Raw genomic sequence first — 22,460 nt, 5'->3', positions numbered from 1 at the left:
TGGCTGATTCATGTCAATGTATGACAAAACCCACTGAAATGTTGTGAAGTAATTAGCCTCCAACTAATAAAGAAAAAAAGAAAAAATAATAATAAATCACATCACTAGCTGACTACTGGAAAAAAAAAAACAAAGGATGATGACAACTATGTATATGGACTTGATAGAAAATATGGTGATAAAATTTACTGCAAGTGTGAAGTAAGAGAGTAAGTCAGAGCACATACTATATGGCTCAGTTGGTAAAGACTTGGCCTGCAATGTAGGAGACCCAGGTTTGATCCCTGGGTTGGGAAGATCCCTGGAGAAAGAAATGGCAACCCACTCTAGTAATCTTGTCTGGGAAATCCCAGGGACAGAGGAGCCTGGCGGGCTACAGTCCCTGGGGTCTCAAGAGTCAGACACGAATTAGGAACTAAACTACCATACTGTACTAGAACATGATAACATGTCAGTCTGCAAATCCTTTGGTGATTTGAAGGCAGAGTTGAACCCACACCTTCCACAGAACTTTGGAATGTCTATCAGGGGACATGTGAAAACCTGCCAAGAGCAAACAGTTTTTCCAACACGATACAAATCTCAGGTACAAATATGCATCCTAGTATTTGGAAGCTGATGCCTCTCTTAAAGACAGAAGAAATTTTAAAGAAAAAGTAAAACTGAACAGACAGATGAAACAAAAGCAAAAGAAACCTTTAAAATACTAAGAACAGAAGACTTGGAGGACAAGTGCTTCAGTTCAGTTCAGTCACTCAGTCATGTCCAACTCTTTGCGACCCCATGGACTGCAGCATGCCAGGCCTCCCTGTCCATCACCAACTCCCGGAGTTTACTCAAACTCATGTGCATTGAGTCAGTTATGCCATCCAACCATCTCATCCTCTGTCATCCCTTTCTCCTCCCGCCTACAATCTTTCCCAGCATCAGGGTCTTTACAAATGAGTCAGTTCTTCACATCAGGTGGCCAGAGTATTGAAGTTTCAGCTTCAGCATCAGTCCTTCCAATGAATATTCGAATTGATTCCCTTTAGGATTGACTGGCTTGATCTCCTTGCTGTCCAGGGGACTCTCAAGAGTCTTCTCCAACACCACAGTTCAAAAGCGTCAATTTTTCAGTGCTCAGCTTTCTTTATAGTCCAACTCTCACATCCATACATGACCACTGGAAAAACCATAGCTTTGACTAGATGGACCTTTGTTGGCAAAGTAATGTCTCTGCTTTTTAATATGCTGTCTATGTTGGTCATAAGTTTTCTTCCAAGGAGCAAGTGTCTTTTAATTTCATGGCTGCAGTCACCATCTGCAGTGATTTTGGGTACAATCTACGAAATAGAATCAATTATCTGTGAAATATTGCCATAAATTGACACACATTTTAAATGCATTCAAATACATTTGTATTTTGCAATAACGTCTTTTTCATTTTGTTATTTATTTCTCATGTTTCATTATTTCCTTTTGAATGCCCCTTTTTTATTTTTCACCATTTTATCTTTTACAGCAACATTGCCTGAAGGCCATTTAGTAATGCAATGAAAATGTCTGCAGCAGAGACATCAGACACACTATCAAACACGCTGTCCTTTCCCATCCACCAAAGCCTGATTGGGTGTCACCCTCCTCCCCACCTCCAGGCGCCTTCCATGGACCCTCCCTGGGAAGTGAATCACTGACATTCTTTCTTCACAGGACACACCTCTGGGGAATCAGAAATGTTGGGAGGGCTGTGTATATATATTTGCTGAGCATTAAAAAAAAAAACCCAAGAGCGGCCTTTGTCAAATATTAAACATTAAAGATTTTTAATGAAATAATGGTCAAAAGTCAATGAAACAGTGGCAGTTTTCTGAATCCACCCACACTATGTGGCATTTTAGTCTGTAAGTAGAGAGCCCCTACTCTTTTACTGCACATCCCCCTCTGCCTGGCACATTGTATGTTGGGTAATAAATTAAGGAAAAAATGAATTTGTACTTGATCTAAAACATACGGTAGATTTTTCCAAGGGCAAAGTTCCAAAGTCTGTACCTTGAACTCTCTGGAGGAAATGAGCTATGAAAACTGATTATAGGCAGAAAAGATGATAGTAATGGTAATATCCTACAACGGAGGGGACGAGGGAGACATGGGTTCGTTCTCTGTATGTGGGAAGATCCCCTGGAGGAGGAAATGGCAACCCACTCCAGTTATTCTTGCCAGTTAAATCCCACGGACCGAGGGGCCTGGCGGGCTACAGTCTATAGGGTCACAAGGAGTCAGACACGATCAAGTGACTTAACACACACACAAATCAGTAATAGAGTACATCATTTACTGAGAGTGGCACCCCCAAAACACTTGTCCACATCCTAACCCTGAAACCTGTGAATATGAACTTAATTTAGGGGAAAAAGGGCTTCAACATGTGAATTTTGAGGAGACACATTTCAGTCTATGGCAGCACCCCAGTCCAGGTTAATCATTGCCTTCTCTTCTGTGTATCTGCACACTCGCTCAGTGGTGTCTGTCTCTAGCAACCTCATGGACTGTAGCCCGCCAGGCTCCTCTGTCCGTGGAAGTTTCCAGGCAAGAATACAGGAATGGGTTGCCATTTCCTCCTCCAGGGCATCTTCCCGTCCATGAGGTCGAACCTGCATCTCTGGCATCTCCTTGGCAGGCGGATTCTCTACCACTGCATTCTCTTACTTGGTCACTTCTAGCAGAGGACTCAGGGGTATCCCTAGGCATGACATTTGCTGCAACTTTCAAGCAACTAAAACCTTCTTTTCCTTTGCATTGAGGAAAAGGTCAGGTTAGAGCAGCCAGGAGGCCGATTGGCACAGAGTGCAGCCCACTTAGAAGAAAGCAGAGCTAAGAAGTGGTTTGAGCAAACCTAGATCCAGCCATACTGAAGTATTCTAGGACCTTAAAGGATGTCTCAATTAACCTGACAATAAACGGACAATAAATGCTTTTGAAGCTGCATGTCTGTCACTTGCAACTCAAAGACTCCTGACTTAATAGACTTTGGTTAATGTTAACAGGAGGTGGAGACAGGTATCTGAGTACAGTTCTGCTTAGCTCTGAGAGGCTTTCCTGGGAGTAATCTTGAGGCTTCTGTCAGGAACTGTCGTCCCCTGAGTCCTGATTCCCAGATGACTTTTGAGTTCTGACATTTTTAATATCTTCACCCTTGCTCTCCTTTACTGGTGGTGGGAACAAGGAAGGTGCAATGAGTGTAAGTAAGTTAATTATTTAGAAATTACAAATTCAGATAATTAAATAAACGCTGATAACACCAGGGAGTGCTCCCTGTTATGAAACAAAACAAGGATTCCTGGACTGGGGGCCCAGCGTAGGCCCTGACAAAGGACCCTGCTTCCCCGGAGCCAGGTGCCGATGTTCAAAGCCCAGCTCTGCTGAAAGCTGTGTGACCCTGGGCGAGGGCTGAGCCTTGTCTGTGCCCCAGTTTCCTCATCTGAAAAGTGCGGCAAATAATAGGGCCCCTTTCCCAGGAGGACGTGAGGAGCCAGTGTGTGTGACCCGTGTAAAGGCTGTGATTGTCCCTCCAAGGCTGGCTCCCCCTCAATTCCGGGCCTCGGGGACCCACCGTCACCCCCATGGAGAGCCTCCAGCTTCCGCCGGGCAGCCCCCACCTTGTCACTTCCTCACAGTTTTATTCCTTTTCAGAGCATTTTTCTGCTGTGGGACTTTTTTTTTTTTTTTTTTGCTTTCCTCTTTTTTAAAGGCCGTTAAACTTTAAGAAGGGCATCATTAGCCTGGTCGATTTCGCCAACTGCTGTTTGACCAGCCCCTGGTCTGCCGGGCACACAGTAGGTGCTCCGTAGTAGGTTTGAATAAAGGACCGCGGCACCCGGGCAGGGGCCGCTTCCGCTCCAGGACCTGCCACGCCGCCAACACCCCGCCGCCGCGGCTAGCTGGGGTGAGGGGGGCGGTTTCGGGGGGAGGGCGGGCGGTGGACCGGCTCCTCTGCGTCCTCTCGCCCTCCTTCCTTTCAACGTCCGAGTGCAACTCTGTGAACACAGCCCCAGAAAGCTCCCTGGACAGGCCACCGCCCGGCAATCAGAGCCTTCCTATCTGCCTTCGGGGAGGGAGGCCCGGGGAGGCCAGTTGCCAGCGCGTCCTGAAGTCCCTCCCGCCGCCCCGCGTCGCTTGAAGGCGGAGGCCCCGGAGGGGGCCGACCCCGCCCGCCGGCTCGGCGCGCGGCTTCCAGACTCCGGCATTTCCTCCCCGCTAGCGGGCGCGGTCTCGCCTCCCCTCGGAAGAGGAAACTCCTGGGGCCGAGTAACGGGAACAGGCGCGGAGGGGAGCGGCGAGGGACCTCCGGGGGGGCTGCCCCGCAGCTCCGGGAGGGCAGCCCCGGGTAGGCGGCCAGCGCGGCGGGACCAGAAGCTGGCCGCGGGCGGCGCGCCAGGGCGCGGGGCGGGGAGGGCCGGCGGGCCGGACGCCGCGCGCAGTCGGCACAGGGCGCGGCCGGGAGCCGGGGCGGGCGGGGCCGGCCGCTGCTGGAAGGAGCGCTTGAGCTGGGAGAGGAGGCCGAGCTGGAGGGCGGCTTTCCCCGGCCCGGCGACGGGGGAGCCGCCGCGGAGGCGAAGGAGACCGGGACAGTGGGGCTGCCCGGGCGCTGCGCGCATGCTGGGCCGGGGGCGCCGCCGGGGCTCGCGCCCTGGGCTGCTCCGCCGCCGCTGCCCCCGGCGCCTGGCATGTCGGTGCACTACACTCTCAATCTGCGCGTCTTCTGGCCCCTGGTGACCGGCCTGTGCACCGCCCTCGTGTGCCTCTACCATGTCCTGCGGGGAAACGGGGGCGCCCGAACCGAGCCCCCCGACGGCGCGGACGGCGGCTTCCCGCTGCTCAAGGTGGCCGTCCTCCTCCTCCTTGGCTACATCCTCCTGCGCTGTCGCCACGCTGTCCGGCAGCGCTTTCTGCCCGGGCCTCCCCGCCTGGGGGGCCACTCCGCCTTCTCGTCTAAACACTTCCCCGAGCCCAGCCTAGACATCTTGCTGGAGAGTTACTACGAGCACGAGGTGCGCCTGTCGCCGCACGTGCTGGGCCACAGCAAGGCCCACGTGAGCCGCATCGTGGGCGAGCTGGTGCGGGCTGGCCGTGCCCGAGGGTCCCCAGGCCCCATCCCCGGGGGAGCGCTGGCCTTGGCCTTCCGCGGAGACTTCATCCAGGTAGGGAGCGCCTACGAGCAGCATAAAATCCGCCGGCCCGACGGCTTCGACGTGCTCGTGCCGCTGCGCCTCCCTCCCCTGGTGTCGCTGGAGCCGCGGAGCCTGGGCGCGGAGCCCGAGCTGGCCCCAGCCTTCCACGGATGCTTCGTGTGTGCGCTCAAGGCGCCGCCAGGGGCTTCCGGCGGCCACTGGCTCCGGGACTGCAAACCCTTCTCCGACGGCTTCTGCGTGGATGTCCGCGGGCGGCGCCTCCTCTCGGCCACGCTGGTACTGCGCTGGTTCCAGGCGCATCTGCAGCGCTCCCTGGCCACCGTGCGCTACAGCCTGGAGGGACGTTGTCGGGTCAGCCTGACCCCGGGCGGTCTGGAGCAGCCGCCCACCCTACACATCTTGCCCTGCCGCACCGATTACGGCTGCTGCCGCCTTTCCATGGCCGTGCGACTCATCCCTGCCGTCCATTTGGGCGACAGCGTCTTCCTAGTGGCGCCACCGCCGCCGCCCTCGCCTGCCGGGCCCCTGTCGGAGCTCCCGGGAGGCCTGCGTGGCGATGCCCTGTGGGGGGTGAACACAGCGCGCCAGGAGCAGAAGCTGCTGAGCTGGCTGCAGGAAAGGGCCCCTCCGGGTGCCTGCTACCTCAAGTGCCTGCAGTTGCTTAAAGCTCTGCGAGACCTGGGCGCCCGCGGGCTGGACCCGACGGCCGCCGCGCAGTGGGGACGCCTCCTCTCCTCGTACGTGCTCAAGTCGGCGCTGCTGGCGGTGCTGCAGCGCGAGGGGGCTCCGGCACCAGGCTGGGACGAGGCGCACCTGGGCGAGCGCCTGGAGGAGCTAGTGCTGTTCCTCCGGGACTGCCTGCTGCGACGCCGGACGCTCTTCCACTGCGTCCTGGGCCCTGGAGGGGCGGCCACCGAGGTGGGCCCGCTACCCAAGGTACTGCGTGAAGCTGCCCCAGTTGACCTCCTGGCGGCTTTCGACCGGCAGTTTCGGGAACTCGCGGCGGCGCGGTTGCTGTCCACGTGGCGAAGGCTGCCCCAGCTTCTCCGCGCCTATGGCGGTCCCCGCTACCTTGTCAGATGTCCGCCACCCCGGAGTCAGCGCACCCAAGGGTTCCCTGAAGATGAACCATAAACCCTGTTAGAGACCCCACCTGGTCCAGTGCTCCAGCAGCCCCACTCCACGGGTGGGGCGGGGATGGCAAGGAAGATGACCTGCAGAAGGGGTGGGAATATTCAGAGCGTGGCATCTGGCGGCTTCAACATCACCCCGGCTCCACCATCCAGATAATCATGGCATCTTCACACCCACCAGAGTGTCCTGGACGAGCTATGGAAAGACAGCCACCATTGGCAACTGAGAGTTGGTCCAAATGTTGGTTTGTGTGGAATGATTCTGTAGAAGGATTTAGCTTTTAGGGAGGTTCAGTAAAGCAAGAACTAGCTGCAGAAAAAGTTCCCTCTGCCAGTTGTTTAGAAGATCTCTCTTACCCCCACCCCCCCAATTTAAAGAAGCTAATGTTTTTTGACATAACTACTTGGTAGGTCCTGGTTTCCTGATTGTCTTTTTAAAAATCTGAATCTTTCTCTACAACTGGAACTGTAATTCTATTGCAGGGGCTCATGTTCTGAAGTACAGAGTTTCCACTGTTCAGATAAATATTAATGTATTTTTAAAGGGTCCCATCAATGGTGTTTGACAGGATTGTGAAGAATTAAGTCACAGGTGCTGAGCGGCAGTCAAGAGTTGGTTAGTGAAACTTTCAGAGCAAACAGCAATTTATTGATCAGTTCTTTCATTTTGTGGTAATTGCTAGTGCCACGTGTGGCATCTGAAAGGGAGGTCAGTTATATTTGCTATGAAGAGAGGTGCAGTCTTGAAGAGCAGGCTTGCTCAATACCCCTCCAGGCAGGCTCCGGGATGAGCACTCTTCAGCTCACTGCAGAGTGACAATGCTTCAGACAACACTGGTGAGGGCAGAAAACATGTTGAGTCTCGAAAAAGATGAAGCTCACTCTTTGCCTAGCAAGGTGTCTCGCCAGGGCTTGCTGCTGGCTAGAGAGAGAAACCTTTTTTGTTTGTTCATTTTGTTTTAAAGTCTTTTTAGCAAACTCCTTTTCTTTATGAATTTAATGAGATAGTGAAGAGGCAATGCCTGCTCTCGGCCAATCTCAGTGATCCTTCGTGGTTGGGACGTTTTTGCTCTGATTGCCCAAGCAGCCTTTTAGCTGCCCAAAGGCCACCTTTGAGAAGCAGTTGGTTCTGCACAGGTCTTGCAATGCATTTCGCTTAGAGTTCAGCATCTCTGGGCTCTGTGCTTAAAGATTAGTTATTTCCCAGTCCGTCGACAGAGGAGAAAGAGCGAAGGAGGGCAAGTTACAGGGAGATGGAGGGAGACAGCCCTTGTCAGCTGTTTGCGCTTTCTTTTCTTTGGGCATAAACATCACCAGGCTGAGTGTATTTTGCAGCTCGTCCATTCTGAAATCCCTCTGTCCTCCCAATTTTCTAACAGCTCTCAATTGCATCAGTCAACATAAAACTCACTTGAAGTTTAGAATGGGCCATCATCTGCTGAAGAGAAAATACAGTCAGTCCCAGTGATATACTTTAGGGGTTTTTTTTTTTTAACTTTTTTTTTTTTTTTATAACAGAGACTTTTAAAGGTAAAACTTGGAAGACAGAAGTAGTCACATGAATTAGGCCATTGTTTAATTTCTGAGCTATTTGGAGGGAACTTTTAAAACTTTGTAGGGGCCCTACTTGGCCACTGTAGGGAAGTTGTTGTGAATAGATGATTTATAGGGAATCCTTCTCATCAGAACTGCCGAGATTTCTTAGTCCTTTGCAGTCTTGGACTGCAAGAGAATCAGTTGCAAATGTTGTGCTGTTCTTTGGGGTTGCACTGGGGACATTTCCCCTCCATACCACAAAGTCTTTTCTAGTTTTTGAGGTCAGTGTTAGGTCGGAAGGTACTGCATTTAGCAAAAGAATCAGTCTACCAACTTTCTGCAAAGATATAAACTGCACAGTGTTTTTTTAAAATATACTTTTTAAATAAATTCCAAGAGTAAGTAGATCTTTATATAAATATATATTTATAATGTTTCCATACTCAGCTACAATTTCCCCTATAGTTGGGATAGGGGAAAGCGAGGCTATTGGGGGGGATTATAAAGCTTTAAAAGCTGAATTTTCCAAATATTTTTAGTTAAGTTGATAGGTTCCTTTTTTATCTGAATAGCATTTTGATGTTTGAATCTAGTAACATACTTACTGTTCTTGTAGTTTCTTTTTTTTTTTTTTTCAGGTTAATTACCCAAAGCCTCATCCATCCTCAAGACTTTTAAATTTTATTTTTTTTAATTAATGGGGCATTGTGTTTGTTAATTTTTAAACTATTAATGTTTTATTTAAATGCCATGCTGAGCAATTGTTCTCTGTACATGGTAACCAAAAACTTGGAGATTTCGATCAATTTTGATCAATGTTTAGTAATCCAAAACATGTACTATGTACAAACGAAATAATATGGCATATTAGCCAGGTGTGATGGTTGCCCGTGGCACTTAAATTAAGCTCAATTCTGTATTTTATTTGGGCTCCATCATGTCCTTGATCTGAAATATATACATTTTTGGTGTATACTTGGTACTGGAGATTCATATATGCAAATATTCTCATTCCAGAAGGCTCAAAATTGTTCATGCTCTGAAAAAAAAGATTAACTGTCCAGCCAGTGTCTGAGGAAAATGTTTTGGGGAGATGACTCAGCCTTTTTGCCGTAAGACACACTTCAGTAACTCCCACTGACCAGTCTTGGGAGCCATGTCGAAATGCTTGTGGGCTGAGAGACGGAGATTTTTTTTTTTGCAAAATGAAACTGAAGCTGAAAGAAGGGAAAACGTGAGTGAACAAAGAGAAATCTGAAGATTTCAGGAAGGACGACTTAAAATGGATGTGAAAGGAAGAGCTGGGCAGAAGATTTCACTCCATGGGGTGAAATCACATGAGGGTGTGAGAGAGGTTTGGGTTAGGAAACACGTTGTTTAGATATGTGCTATTTCAAACCAGGGGTCGCAAACTCAGCAGCCTGCAGAAGCAAGACAGGGAGGTAAATAGGGGAGGGGTGGGTGGTGGTGGGGGTACTCTGCCCGTCTTCAGGGGGCACATTGCCCAGTTCTATGCAGGGAAGAGGGTAGGGTGGAGCTGGAAATAAAAAGTCAGGATTGTTTTTTAAAAAGGAAGTTTTCTGATTGTTAAACAACATAATTAAAAAATATCCAAAACACATGTGGGCCAAAAATACATTTGGATGAGCCTGGGGGCTACCAGTTTGCGACCCCTGCCTTACACAGTTAACCCCTCAAGTATGAATAAGGTTATATTTATTGTTATGGGTATGATGTTGTAATACGTGGTTGGGGGTGTGATATTTCAAGTCTATTTTCTCTCTCAGAACTAAGCTTTATTGTAGAAACAAACCCCCCAAATTAACATGGCCACAGGTAACACTTAACTCACAATTCCCAGGAGGATTCTCCATCCTAGAGCCGAAAGAGACAGACTGGACATCAGGCCCCTGGGGGCCAGCTCTTAGCATTTCCTTCGTGGTGATTTGGGCCTGAATTCCTTGGCTCTATCAGAGTCTGTAGATGAGTAATCAGGAAGGATTGTAGAATAACTTGTTTCTTCTCTATTTGTGTGTTATTCTTATTTTTAAATTAAGTATTGTTTTTTAGTAGTTTCCTAGCCTTTGGGATGATAGTTGGTGGCCGTGAACACCAGAAAAATATGCGGGGGCCTCCCTGCCAAGCTTCTTAGGCTTGTTACCAGCCCCACTATTAAGAGCACTGTTCTGATCAGATGTTTCTCTTTCTGACTCAATGGCTCCCACCGAAACTGACATCCTAGCTGGATGAATTAAACTAAGCCTTCCAAAGTGTTTCCTTTAACCTCAAGAAGTAAGTCACTTTTTCTATAAAATGTGGTTTTTGACCTTGATGATGATTTAATTTGTCATATACACGGGGAGGAAGATCATTATTATCCCTCCCCAGTGGTGGGAAAATAAACTTCATGGACATTTCCAATATCCTGTGGGAGGGAAAAAAGTTCAGTGTTATCATTGTGGCGTTTGTTAATTTTTTTGAAAAAATGGCTTGTCTGTTTCTTAGACACTACTGTTTATTTTTTTTTGTACTTTCATAGCACACGATTTGGTGGGAATAAAGCAAGTATACGTTGGGAGAGGATGAAGATATATGTGATCATCTGTACAGAGAGAATGGACTAAAACATGCAGCTAAATTACATGTAATCTCGTTTTTTAAGTATCAGATATTCAGGAATATTGTGAGCACCGTTTACTTTTGTTTTTAAGTGCCTTGATTCAGTCACTTGACTTTAAAACATTCCTGTTATTTTACTGTTATTTTTAGTGTGGATTTTGACCCTAAACTGTGTATTATGATGCTGTCTATCGGCTGCAGTCATAGCATATGTTTTGTTCCAATAACAGAGACCAAAGAGGTGATCAAATATGGTTCAGCTGCTACAGTTGTGTGATTAAAAGGTGCTTTAATCACACCAAATTTACATGGCCCAAACAGCCAAGGCCAGCCATTTGTTTTCTATTTCAGGTTGAAGTAAATTTGCACTTTTAATCATATGGGTCGTTGGGGACCTTGTTCTTTCATACTTTGCTTTATTAATAAAGGAACTTACAGAAACCTCTGGACTGAACATCAGATTTAGAGAGAGTTCTCATATTCCGGGAGGGCAGCGTGTGGCTATACTGGCTTGTGATTCCTTTCTCAGGCCACGAGCTTTCAGCAAGTGGGTGTATGGGACAGTTTTCCACACAGCAAAGCTGGGATCATGGTACAGAATTGACACTGTGCACGGGTGGGGAAGGATGCCAGTTCATGGCTCTGTGGGCAGCCTGGGGTCTTGCCTTCAAGTCATTTTTTTAGCAAGAAGCTTCTGGCCCTGCCCCTCCTCTCTGCCTACCACCTCCAGCCGCTTCTATCCTCAGTTCGGCTCTCACACACCAAACACAACTCAAGTCTTGGCCTGTGGCTAATTTGTAGGTTAAGAATTTTCCCAGAAATTTCTTAGCCCCTGCCCCCAGGCCCTCTCCAAATGGTAAACATTAGCTAATAAGAAAAACCATGAGGCTTCACGAGAGATGGAATCTCAGAGGCCACATGGCACTCTTCAAAGTCTTCAGAGCCAGGTGGAAGTTGGCTAGTTAAACAATGGTTGTGTAGAACACTTGCCTAAGGGAAAGGGGTGTGTTTTGATTAGTTTTCAGCAGTTAGTTCTTGGGTGGCTCCTATCCCCAGGGGGTGAGGACACAGAGGTAACAGACACGGTCTCTCTCATGAATTCACAAGATGCTGTGAGAGGCAGTCAGTTAAAGAAGTCATTTCCATGCAAAGTGGTGGGTGCTAGGTGGGAGGAGGACCTGGACGCACAGAAGTAGTTTCAGGGAGGGCTGCTTGAAAGAAGCGATTTGCTGTTGAGATCCAAAGATAGACAGGACTTCCCTGATTAAAGGGAGTTGGGATGGAGAGGAAAGCTTCAGACACAGAGGTGACCAAAGCAGTCAGTTTGGCTGGAAAGTGAGGGTGGGTGGGAGCAATGGCGCTCCAGAGGCAAAGGATGAGGTGGGAGAGGTAGGATGGTACCAGGGCACCGGGGTTCTGGAAGGCTGAGCTTCTCCAACTGCAGTGTGCAAACCACCTGGGCATCTTGTTTGAATGTAAGTTCTTAATTCCACAGGTCTGGGTGAGACCTGAAAGCCCACCTTCCTAACAGATGATGGCTATGCTGCTGATGCAGGGACTGTACTTTGATTGCAAGGTTGGAAACCACACTGAAAGTCTGGACCGACCCCCAAGATACTGGCAATCCACCTTAGGAAGGAATGGCAGGGTCACATTTGAGTTTGACCCACTCTGAATTGCAAGGCGGAGAATGAAGGGGGTGACAATTCATCTATTTTTATAAATAAAATTTTATGGGAACATGGCCATATACATTCATGTACATACTGTCTCTGGCTGCTTCCATTCTCCATCAGCAGGGTTGAGTAATTGCAACATAGCACTGAAAAGAATTACTCTCTGGCCTTTTACAGAAAATGGTGGCTGGAAGTCATCCAATGCTGCAGTGGTCCAGACCAGGCAGAGGGGTGGGGACAGAGACACAAGTTACTCTGAAGACAGACTAGTGTCATGTTAGGGCCAGTGCATTATCTTCAAGAGGCCTGTCTTCAAGTCTTGCATCCTATTCTGATCTGTGTGTCTACAAGTTACCCAATCCTGTCTGAACCTCAATTCCCTCATCTGTAAAATGGGATTAATAAGAGAACCTCCCTCATAGGAATGGAGAAGGAAGTGGCAACCCACTCCGGTGTTCTTGCCTGGAGAATCCCAGGGACGGAGGAGCCTGGTGGACTGCCGTCTATGGGGTCGCACAGAGTCGGACACGACTGAAGCGGCTTAGCAGCAGCAGCGTAGGAGTGAGTGAGATTAACTTGATTGTGTCTGTAAAGGACTTGCCACATATTCAGCATCCAGTGTGTGTCAGTGTGGAACTAATCATTGAATGGAATTTCCCTTTAGTCTGTCTCCAACCTCTCCGTCTGCTCCCTTTGGACTCATTCTTCCTCCTCAGCAGGGTCCACCCGACCATGTTTCTGGCACCCAGATTTTGTTCCTCCTGTTCCCCTCTAGGGAAAGCTCTTCCTCTGCGTACCATGGTTGCTGCTACTGCTGCTAAGTCGCTTCAGTCGTGTCTGACTGTGCGACCCCATAGACAGCAGCCCACCAGGCTCCCCCGTCCCTGGGATTCTCCAGGCAAGAATACTGGAGTGGGTTGCCATTTCCTTCTCCAATGAAGGAAAGTGAAAAGTGAAAGAGAAGTCGTTCAGTCGTGTCTGACTCTTCGCGATCCCATGGACTGCAGCCTACCAGGCTCCCCCGTCCATGGGATTTTCCGGGCAAGAGTACTGGAGTGGGGTGCCATTGCCTTCTCCGAACTTGTGTCTGACTCTGTTGCAATCCCGTGGACTGTAGCCGGCCAAGCTCCTCTGTCCATAGAACTTCCCAGGCAAGAATACTGGAGTGAGTAGTCACTTCCTATTCCAGCAGTAAAAATACATACTTAATGACAAGTAGATAAACCACTGATCAGAAAAACTGAGGAGTGCCACTCCCCGTTACCATCCGATATTGAAGTACTGCCTAAAGATATTTTATAAAGTAAAAAGTGTTTGAAGTTTAATTTTACAAAAATTGACACCATTAAAACCAACATGATTATTTGGTAGCCTGCTTATAAAAGTCACCCCTGTTCTCCAAATCTCCCTATCCCTCTGCCCCTGATGAAGTGGCTTTGCATTCTCTGCCATCAAGAAGGAAGCCTTTTCACCCACCCCTTGAAACTGGAACAGCTTTGTGACTTTAGTCAGTAGAATGTGGTAGAAGGGGCATTTTGCTAATTCCCAGCCTAGGCCTGTCTGATTCCAATTGTTCTCTTGGAACATGTGAACGACTGGCCTGCTGGGGAATGAGGGACCATGTGGCCCTGTCGCCAGAGGGACCGCCACCTTCAAGATGTGCCGGAGGCCATTCCAGATGAGCTTTCCCTTCCCGCCCACAACCAAGCAGACAACAGAATGACTGAAGCACTTGACCAGCCGAGCCCAGCCAAGACCAGCCAAGACCAGCCCAGATCAGCAAGACCACCCAGCTGGCCTATAGCCACCAAGCAAAACTGAACACATTGTTTTAAGCTGCTGAGTCTGTGGTAGTTTGTAGTTTAGCAATAGCTGAATGATTTGGAAGCTCAAAAAAAAAAGGGGCGGGGGGAGAGGGGCTGCCAGTGGTGTAAAGAGGCAGCCTTGACATCTACGCATCTGACCTTAAGGCAGCCAGACTTTGATAGAAACCACCTTCCCACAGTGAATCCAGGGTTCCCTCATCTGCTGAAGCCCAGTGAGGGTGGGCTGAGTTGTGTCAGTGTCGCCGTCTTTTGGGGGGGCATGTTTACACAGTTGCTTGTGTTCCTGCATTTGCCCTCATCTCGTAAAAGCAAATGGAAGCTGGAAAATGAAAATGCTGATTCAGGTGACAACATGCCATAGGTCTCAAAAGTAATGCAACTGACACTCATCCAGTGTCCCCTCATGATTAAGCTTCAGCTTCAGTCAGGTGCTGGCTGGTGTTGAACTTTTGGGTGGTATGTTCAATTGTAAAGGAAAAAACAACAACAGGGATAAAGAGCATTTGGGAAGCTATCACTTAGGAAGACATTTGGCCACAATCTATAAAAACTTAACCTATAGTGACTTAAGTTATTTTTTCTCATCATCGAGAAGCCTGGAGGTAGGCAGCCAGGAGTTCAGGGAATCAGGGACCCAGGCATCTCTTTGCTCTGCCATTCTGGATATTTTCACTTTTATCCTCATTTCTGTTCTGTCAAGCTACCACAATGGCTACTTCGGCCATGGAGAAGAGAGCCTGGATTAAGGAATGCAGTAGACTTCCCTGACATCTCAGTGGCCAGAATGGTGTCACATGACCACTCCTAGCTGCAAGGGAAGCTGGAAACAGAGCTTGGCATTTAGCAGCCCTGAGCAAAATATGAAAGAAGGATGGGTATTAGTGAATAAATAAGATTCTGACACAGAAATGCTAGAAACAAATAGCAGAAGATTGTGTCAACGAAATGAGAAGTAGTTGGGGAACTTATAATTCCATAATTATATAATTTATGCCCATCTGGAGGCCTAGCATATAATAAATGTCATAAATATTAGAACTGAGTGAGTACATGAGAGTTGCTCAGTCGTGTCTGACTCTTTGCGACCCTATGGACTGTGGCCTGCCAGGCTCCTTTGTCCATGGAATTCTCCAGGCAAGAATACTGGAGTGGGTTGCCATTTCCTTCTCCAATTAGGAGAAGTCCCAGCTCTACCATCCCCTGACCATAATCTTTTAGGCAAGTCCATCAACTTGTCTGTACATCAATTTCCTCATTTGCAAAATGAGGTTGATAATCTCTCCTTTTATTGGCTTTTTGGAAGAATCAAAGAGTAATGCATGTGGGATTGAGAAACACTACCAAATGTTAGCTACTGTATCGTAGGAGTGGTACCCCAACATCTTTGGAACAATAGGAAGGTGAATCCATATCTTAAGGGAGGGGGCCACCCTAAGGCATTCTGCCCAGAGCCTCCCCAATTCCAAACTTCTGCATTGGTGGTTCAGTGGTAGAATTCTTGCCTCCCCATCATCAAGCTTCGTTTCACACAGGACTATGAGTGCACTTGTGAATATTTGTTGTACATGTTCCCAGAAAGGGAGACATCCAGTGAGAAAACCAGCCATACCATATCTCTTTCTTCTGAATTGTGTCATTGTCTAAGCCTTCTCCCCACTTCATTCCTTAAATGAGATTTGAGTCCTGGTGGAAAGCTCTGGCTAGTAGTTCTCAGGCCTGGCCCTGGCTACACAAGGGGCTTTGTAAAAATTATCCACGCTCAGGACTCCATCCTGGCCCAGTGATGTCAGAAACTCCCCAGGTGCAGCCCAGGCATGGATACAGCTCTGCAGAGGATTCTAGAATGCAGCCAGGGTTGTGAACCACTGACTTAGGTCAGATGGCTCCTCCGAAACCTCTCAGTAGAGAAACTGGGATCTCCCCACCAGCTACTGCGGAGCCACCAGCTGGTATCTGTGAGGTTTGCTTTGCGACAGAGATAGGCAGCTGAAAGGGTGGAGGTGGTGGTGTGGTAATAAAACCCAAGGACAGAACTCTATGACTGGAATGTACAAGGCAGAATATCACTAACTGGGCACAGGATTTAATGCCACTAGCAGTTCCCTTTATCTACAACCCCAGGGATATGAAAACATTTTTTCAAAAGGCATCAGAGTCACCCTGAAACTTCTCGCGAAGAAAAGCCTCTTTAATAGAAGGGATAGTTCCCTCATTCTCTTTGTCTTCTAGCCTGGAGAGAACATACATCACACACAGCCTGCGTTCACAAAATGCTGACTCTTTTCCTGAATATTCAGAGGTTTTGCCTGCACTTTGTCTGTCTCCCCTCCCCCACTGCCATCTTGGAGGCAGTGAGTTTGAGCCAGCACTTGAGAAAAATTGCAGTCCATCAAATCATCTTCCAACGAAGTCAGGGGAAAAAAAAATATATATTAGGGGTCCCACTGTGTGCCAGACTCAAACGAAAAGCTTTTAAGGGCCTTATCAAAAGATGTGTATCTTTATGGTTTATTTAATTATTGGGCTCCTCAAATTCGGAGCTAAGCCTCTGATGGGTGGCTGTTGATCCTTATCAAAGTGAAACCATTAAAACGTATCTCAGTATAGCACAGGGAACTGTACTCTGCTCTGTGGTGACCTAAATGGGAAGGGAATCCAAAAGACAGGGGATATATGTATACATATAGAGGATTCGCTTAGCTGTACAGGGGGGAACTAACACAGCAATGTAAAACAACTGCACTCCAATAAAAATGTTTTTAAAAATTATTTCAACCGTGGAGAAAAATGGTTGTGACATTTGAAGATGGGGACCCTCAGGGTCTTGAATAGCGGGAAACTGTACTGAAAACATGGCTCCATATTTTAAGCAAAGGATTTGTGATGATTGGTTACTTTTTTTCCTCTGATAAATACCTGATTTTCAAAAGCAGTCTAGTCAGTAGGAATCTCCACTTTCCAAGCCTTCAAAATGCATTCAGACATCCTCACACGAAACCCAGACCTGTGAGACCGGCCAGGAAGTCTGAGCCTTTCCTCTTGGTGGCAGAGACTCTTCTGCTGCTGGCTGAGCATCCCCGAGGAGCCCAGTGTCTCCCAGTGCCCCGGCAGGCTGACTGGGCTGAGCGGCTGGTCCTGACCATAGGGCAGGGAGCAGAAGGGACTGGTCGTGATCCTGCAGAGGCAGTGAAGGCCACACTTGAAGATGCCAGCAGCACAAGCACAAGACGGAACTGAGAACAACTGCTCTTGCCAGACACCTGATTCATGCTTTGAGTGAGAAATCCACCTTTGTGATGTTGAGCCTCTGAAAGGAAACATCAGGGTTCATTGTTTTAGCAGCATAGCCCAGCCTGACCTAACTAATACAAGGGGCTGTCCGTTTTAGAAGACCCCATTGAAAGCCTCTCAAATTCATGGGTTGATTTAAAATGAGGAGCTGTTCTTCCCTAGGGCCCCAGATAATTCCAAATCATGACGTTTTCTATCTCCATTCACTCATTCAATAACTAATTATCGAGTACCAGCTGTGTGCCAGGCCCCATACTGGCCCTTGGGACAGTGGCTAGCGAAGAGGACACCATCTCATTTGGCTGCAGCTTTCAGTCTGCTGGAGGAGACAGACGCTTATCAAATAAGCCTGCCAGTGAGTGCTGCGTAACTAACAGAGGTAGGAATTTTGAAGGAAAGAAACAGGTTTCTATGACTCTGTAAATCAGGAATTTAAGGCAGCCCTAGTGGGGATTAGGGAAGACAAACTGGAAATCTTGGAGCCCATCACTGGAACCCATGGGGTCTGTCTCAGAGTGTCACCTTACAGAGCATTTACTGTGTGGGAAGCTCCTTGTCAAAGGCTAGCTGCACAGTATCCTCATTTGATCAATTGCAACAGTCTTAGGAGGTGGTGCTAATAGCATCCCCATTATACGGGGTAAGGAAGGCTGAATGCCCCGTGCCACTTAGTGAGTAAATGCAGACAGGGATCTGAACCCACATCTACTGGCTCCCAAGCTAACACTTGATGCATTTCTGGCCACCCGCAAACTGAGCCAAGGAGGTTAGTCATGCAGGAAGTAGCCCCTCTGGGGTCCCACAGTGGGGGATCAAAACGAAACCAGCAGGCAGATGCTTACAAGTTGCCTGGAAAAGCCACCCGCTGCAGGAGGGGGATAGCTTTCTCCCCACAACCATCCCCAAGCCCCTCCTTAAAGCTCTAGAGTTCCTTTTTCATTTTTAGGGCACCTCCTCCCCCGCCCCCAGGGGACTGACTTCATTTTCCTTTCCGCCAACAGGAAGCCGTGGACTCCGCCCTACAGTAGCCCAGCCACATGGCTTCCCTCCAAACTCAGCCCAGATGCAAATGATGGGACCGGCCAGCTCTCTCTGTTCTCTTGATTTTCTCCCATGCTCCCCTTTCTCCTCGGAATAGAAGCAGGAAGGAGGGGTGGGGAGCAGTCCGTTGAAACATCAGCTGTTACAGCTTATTGATGTGCTTTTACAGAAGGACTCAACAGATTCCACACATATTTCCACTCATCCAGATGCGTGCTTCACATGAAGCCACATGGGTACACAGACATACAAAGTATACCTTTCTATCATGCTTCACATGTACACACAGACATGCACACTTGACCTTACACACATGTACCCATAGCTGACACTTTTATATCATATACTGTATCCAGGCAGTTTTCTGGGTCTGCGCCAACAATTGCCTGCAGGCCAAATCCAGCTTGTTTGTATAAATAAAGTTTTATCAGAACACAGCCACCCTGGTCATTAATGCACTGTCTTGATTGCTTTTGCACCACAGCAGCGGTGCTGAGTAGTTTTGACAGTGACTATATGGCCCCCAAATCTAAAATATTTACTACCTGGCCCTTCACAGGGAAAGTTTGCTGATCCCATGTTCTAAGTGTTCGAAAACTCTATGACGTATCATTTATCTATTGCTGCATAAATAACCACCCTAAAACTAAGTGGTTTAAAAATAGCCACTACCATTATTACCTGGCAGGAGTCTGTTGCTAAGTGAGCTCTGCTGGCAGCTCTGTGCTGTCCATAGCACAGCAAAGCCACACCAGAGGCTGTGGTGAAGGAAAGTGCAACATTTATTGCAAGACATCAAGCAAAGAGAATGGGCAGTTTGTGCTCAAAGACCAAAGCTCCTGACAGCTTTCAGATGAGGGTTTTTAAAGACGGTACTAGGAGTGAAGGTTGCAGGGCGTGTGATCAGCTGGTGGACTTTCTTCTGATTGATTGGTAGTGAGGTAACAGGGAAGTGTTTTAGGACCTTCTGGCTCCAACTAGTCTGGGTCAGTGCCTTGTGGTCAGCATGCAGTCACCATCCTCCTTCAAGCAGGTGGGAGGTATCTTAGTTTCTGTAGAACAAGTCAAAGATATGCATCAAACTGTTATCTACACCTCTTCAGGAGGAACAAGGACTCCTGTGAGCATATTGTTCTCCCTTCTCTGATCATTAACTGTTCCAGTCCGCTCTTTGGAACCCAGGGAAAGCCTGGAGACTAAAGCTTTTTCTACAAACAAGAAGTCGAAGGGGTTGTACCCAGGAGGGCCCTGCAGGGTCCTTCTGAGGTAGGAGATAGACTGGGCTCCAGGTTGGACATTTACAGTCAGCCTCCCCTTTGCATTTCCTGAGGCAAGAGATAGGTGGACTCCGGTTAAGGAATTCACAACCAGCCCCCTGTTGGAAGTAACAACAGAAACAGCGTAAATAGCTAGTCTTTGTCTCTTATAGCGATCTCAAGAGAATAATCATGGCAAGGACAAAGAGAGGCAAAAGCCCTGTCTGAGTAACGGATAAGGGAGATACTACACAGGCGCAGAAAGGCTCCTCGGAGTCAAGTCAGGGGATAACTCCAGGCCACAGTGAGTCTTGCTCCTCCCAGAAGCCTTCACTTCAAGATCCGTCTTGGCTGAGAGGTGTGTGCACACCCTAGGAGAGAGCCCTAGGTCCAGTGTGGAAAAAGAAACCAGATAATTGGCTTGAAAGGAGATGAAGACTGGGAAGGACTGACCTATATAAATGACTTAATCCCTCTTTACTGCGCTCCTCCTCACTGGGAGGGACACCCACAGCTTTTCTCCATGGGTGTGCATCCCTGCCTTGCTTCTGTCTCAACTAAACTGTTTCTCAGTGTGCCCTCCCACTTGCTGTGCTACGTCTAATAATAAACTTTGTACCTGCATCTACAGTTTCTGCCTCTGTGATAGATGCGTTTTTCACAGGGGCAAAGATCCAGGGAAAGTTAGCTTCTAAAGCCTCTGGCCCTTGCTGGGCTGGAGGCTAGCTAGATTCCTGATTTTCATCCAGGCTGTGAGTGAAGTCGCTCAGTCGTGTCTGACTCTTTGCGACCACATGGACTGTAGCCTACTAGGTTCCTCAGTCCATGGAGTTTTCCAGGCAAGAGTACTGGAGTGGGTTGCCATTTCCTTCTCCAGGGGATCTTCCTGACCCAGGGATCAATCCTGGGTCTCCCGCATTGCAGGCAGACGCTTTACCATCTGAGCCACCAGGGAAGCCCTACCGAGGTTCAATTCCTGGGCAGGGAATTAAGATCTTGCTTCAGGCCACTGCTTACTGATGCCTCACCGAGATCACTTCTCAGGTTCAGTTCTGCTCCTTGTAACGTCAACTGGGACCACAGGGCCATCCAGGCCCATCCACTGGACAGGCATGCCTCAGATTCTTTCTATGTGGCTTCACCATTTGGCTCTAGCTTCTCATGACTAGGCCACTGGACTCCAAGCGGAAGAATTCCATATGTGCAAATGCAGAACTGCAGGTCTTGTACGGCTATAGGTCAGAACAAACCACAGGTCCAGCCTAGTTCAAGGGAAGTGACGTGGACTCCACCTGTCAATGGTAGGGGTGGTAAAGAGTTTGTGGCTGCCTTCTATCCACCATAGTAATTATTTATCTTCATTTTAGACATAGGGAAAGCACAGATAGGTTAGGTAACTTGCCCACCAACACCCAGCTCATAACACACCCTCATACATGCCCACTTACACAAATATGGAGGTGCACACATAGTCACACATTATACATATACCCACCACATACATCCGCAATTCATGTACCTGCACACAATTGCATCCTCATATAGACCCTGTCGACTTGAAAAATAATCACAACCTATAAGTTGAGAGTTATGTTTTATCCGGTGGGAATTTTTAGAACTTCAAGCTGGGGAGACAGTATGTCAAGAACCCTGAGAGAACTGCTCTGAGGAGGCAAGGGGAGGAGCCAGGTTATATAGAAGTTTTCTAACAAAGGGCCGGTAGTCTGAACGTCAAAAGATTATTGTTAAGTAAGAAAACCAGATATCACAAGTTAAGGAGTTTAGCGCTTTTCTATATATGGGAAGATGTAAGAATCTGGGCTCACTGAAATCATTCCTTTCGTACCCTTCTCAGCTATCCTGGGCCAGTCTCCTGTGTTTTTCACTTTCTGAGCTCCCTTGGGGCTCACTGTAGGGAGTGGATTGCAGGTATTCTTCACCTTCCTGCGTACCCTTAGGACTCAGAAACTCACATCAGAGGGCTGGAATCATTGATTCCACTGTGACAACTATGACATCCCTGTTTATTGATATGGCAGGAAACATTCTAATTCTCAACACCGAGTTCTTGTGCAAATTCATATATACACACATTCATATTTGCACCCAAACATTCATATACACACACTCCTGGCACACACACACCCCCTCATAGATTCCATCCCCCACTCTCACTTACATAATCACGCCTATCCACATGCATGTATACACACACGCACACAGTTTCCTCGCTCTCCACTGACCATAGTAACTTCCTTCAGTGATTCAGAGGACCTTTTCCTCCCCACTTCTGCACAGGGTATTGTCCGCATGCCAGAAAGCCCTGTGCCTTCCCACCATTGTGCAAAATCTCTCTCTACCACAGCAAGGCCTATGGGCCTGGAACCTTCCGTCCCCAGCACCACTTGCAGTGGTCATAGGACTTGAGACCCAGGTGCCTCAAGCTGATGTTTGATGTGGAGGAAATCACTGAGAAACAAGAGAGCAAAGTACATAGCCCGGGGGCACACAGCAGAAGCCATCCCCTCTTCCCCCTGCAGCACACCCTAACCTCCCAGCATGCAGTTGGGTCAGACACTGGGGTTCATTGGAAGCACTTGTTCAGTGTTGATTTTTTTTTTTTTAATACTTTTTTCTTTTAGAACACAACAAAATTGACTGGATGGCATAGAGATTCCCGTGTACCCACTGCCCCCTCATCATCAACATCCCTCACCAGATGGTACATGTGTTACAACTGATGGACTTTGTCAACTTCAACAATAGTCACAACCTAGAGATTGAGAGTTATGTTTTCTTTGGTGGGGATTTTCAGGACTTCAAGCGCAGGAGGAAGCACCTCAAGTGATCCTGAGAGAACTGTTCTGAGGAGGTGGGAGAGGAGTCAGGTTATGCAGAAGCTGCAGCGAGG

The 22,460-nt window shown here is 48.2% G+C and overlaps 1 protein-coding gene across 1 annotated transcript; it reads left to right on the top strand.

Annotated features, from left to right (window-relative positions):
- Positions 1-4,501: 4,501 nt before the first annotated feature.
- Positions 4,502-10,900, top strand: ITPRIPL2 (ITPRIP like 2). The gene has a single exon (XM_061152925.1). The coding sequence runs from the start codon at positions 4,707-4,709 to the stop codon at positions 6,303-6,305; it is 1,599 nt and encodes a 532-aa protein (XP_061008908.1). The 5' UTR covers positions 4,502-4,706; the 3' UTR covers positions 6,306-10,900.
- The last annotated feature ends 11,560 nt before the right edge of the window (positions 10,901-22,460 follow it).

The sequence above is a fragment of the Dama dama genome, chromosome 10, assembly GCF_033118175.1.
Source record: "Dama dama isolate Ldn47 chromosome 10, ASM3311817v1, whole genome shotgun sequence".
Taxonomy (NCBI): domain Eukaryota; kingdom Metazoa; phylum Chordata; class Mammalia; order Artiodactyla; family Cervidae; genus Dama; species Dama dama.
The sequence above is the reverse complement of the archived record's forward strand: the minus strand, read 5'-3'. Positions and strand labels throughout refer to the sequence as shown.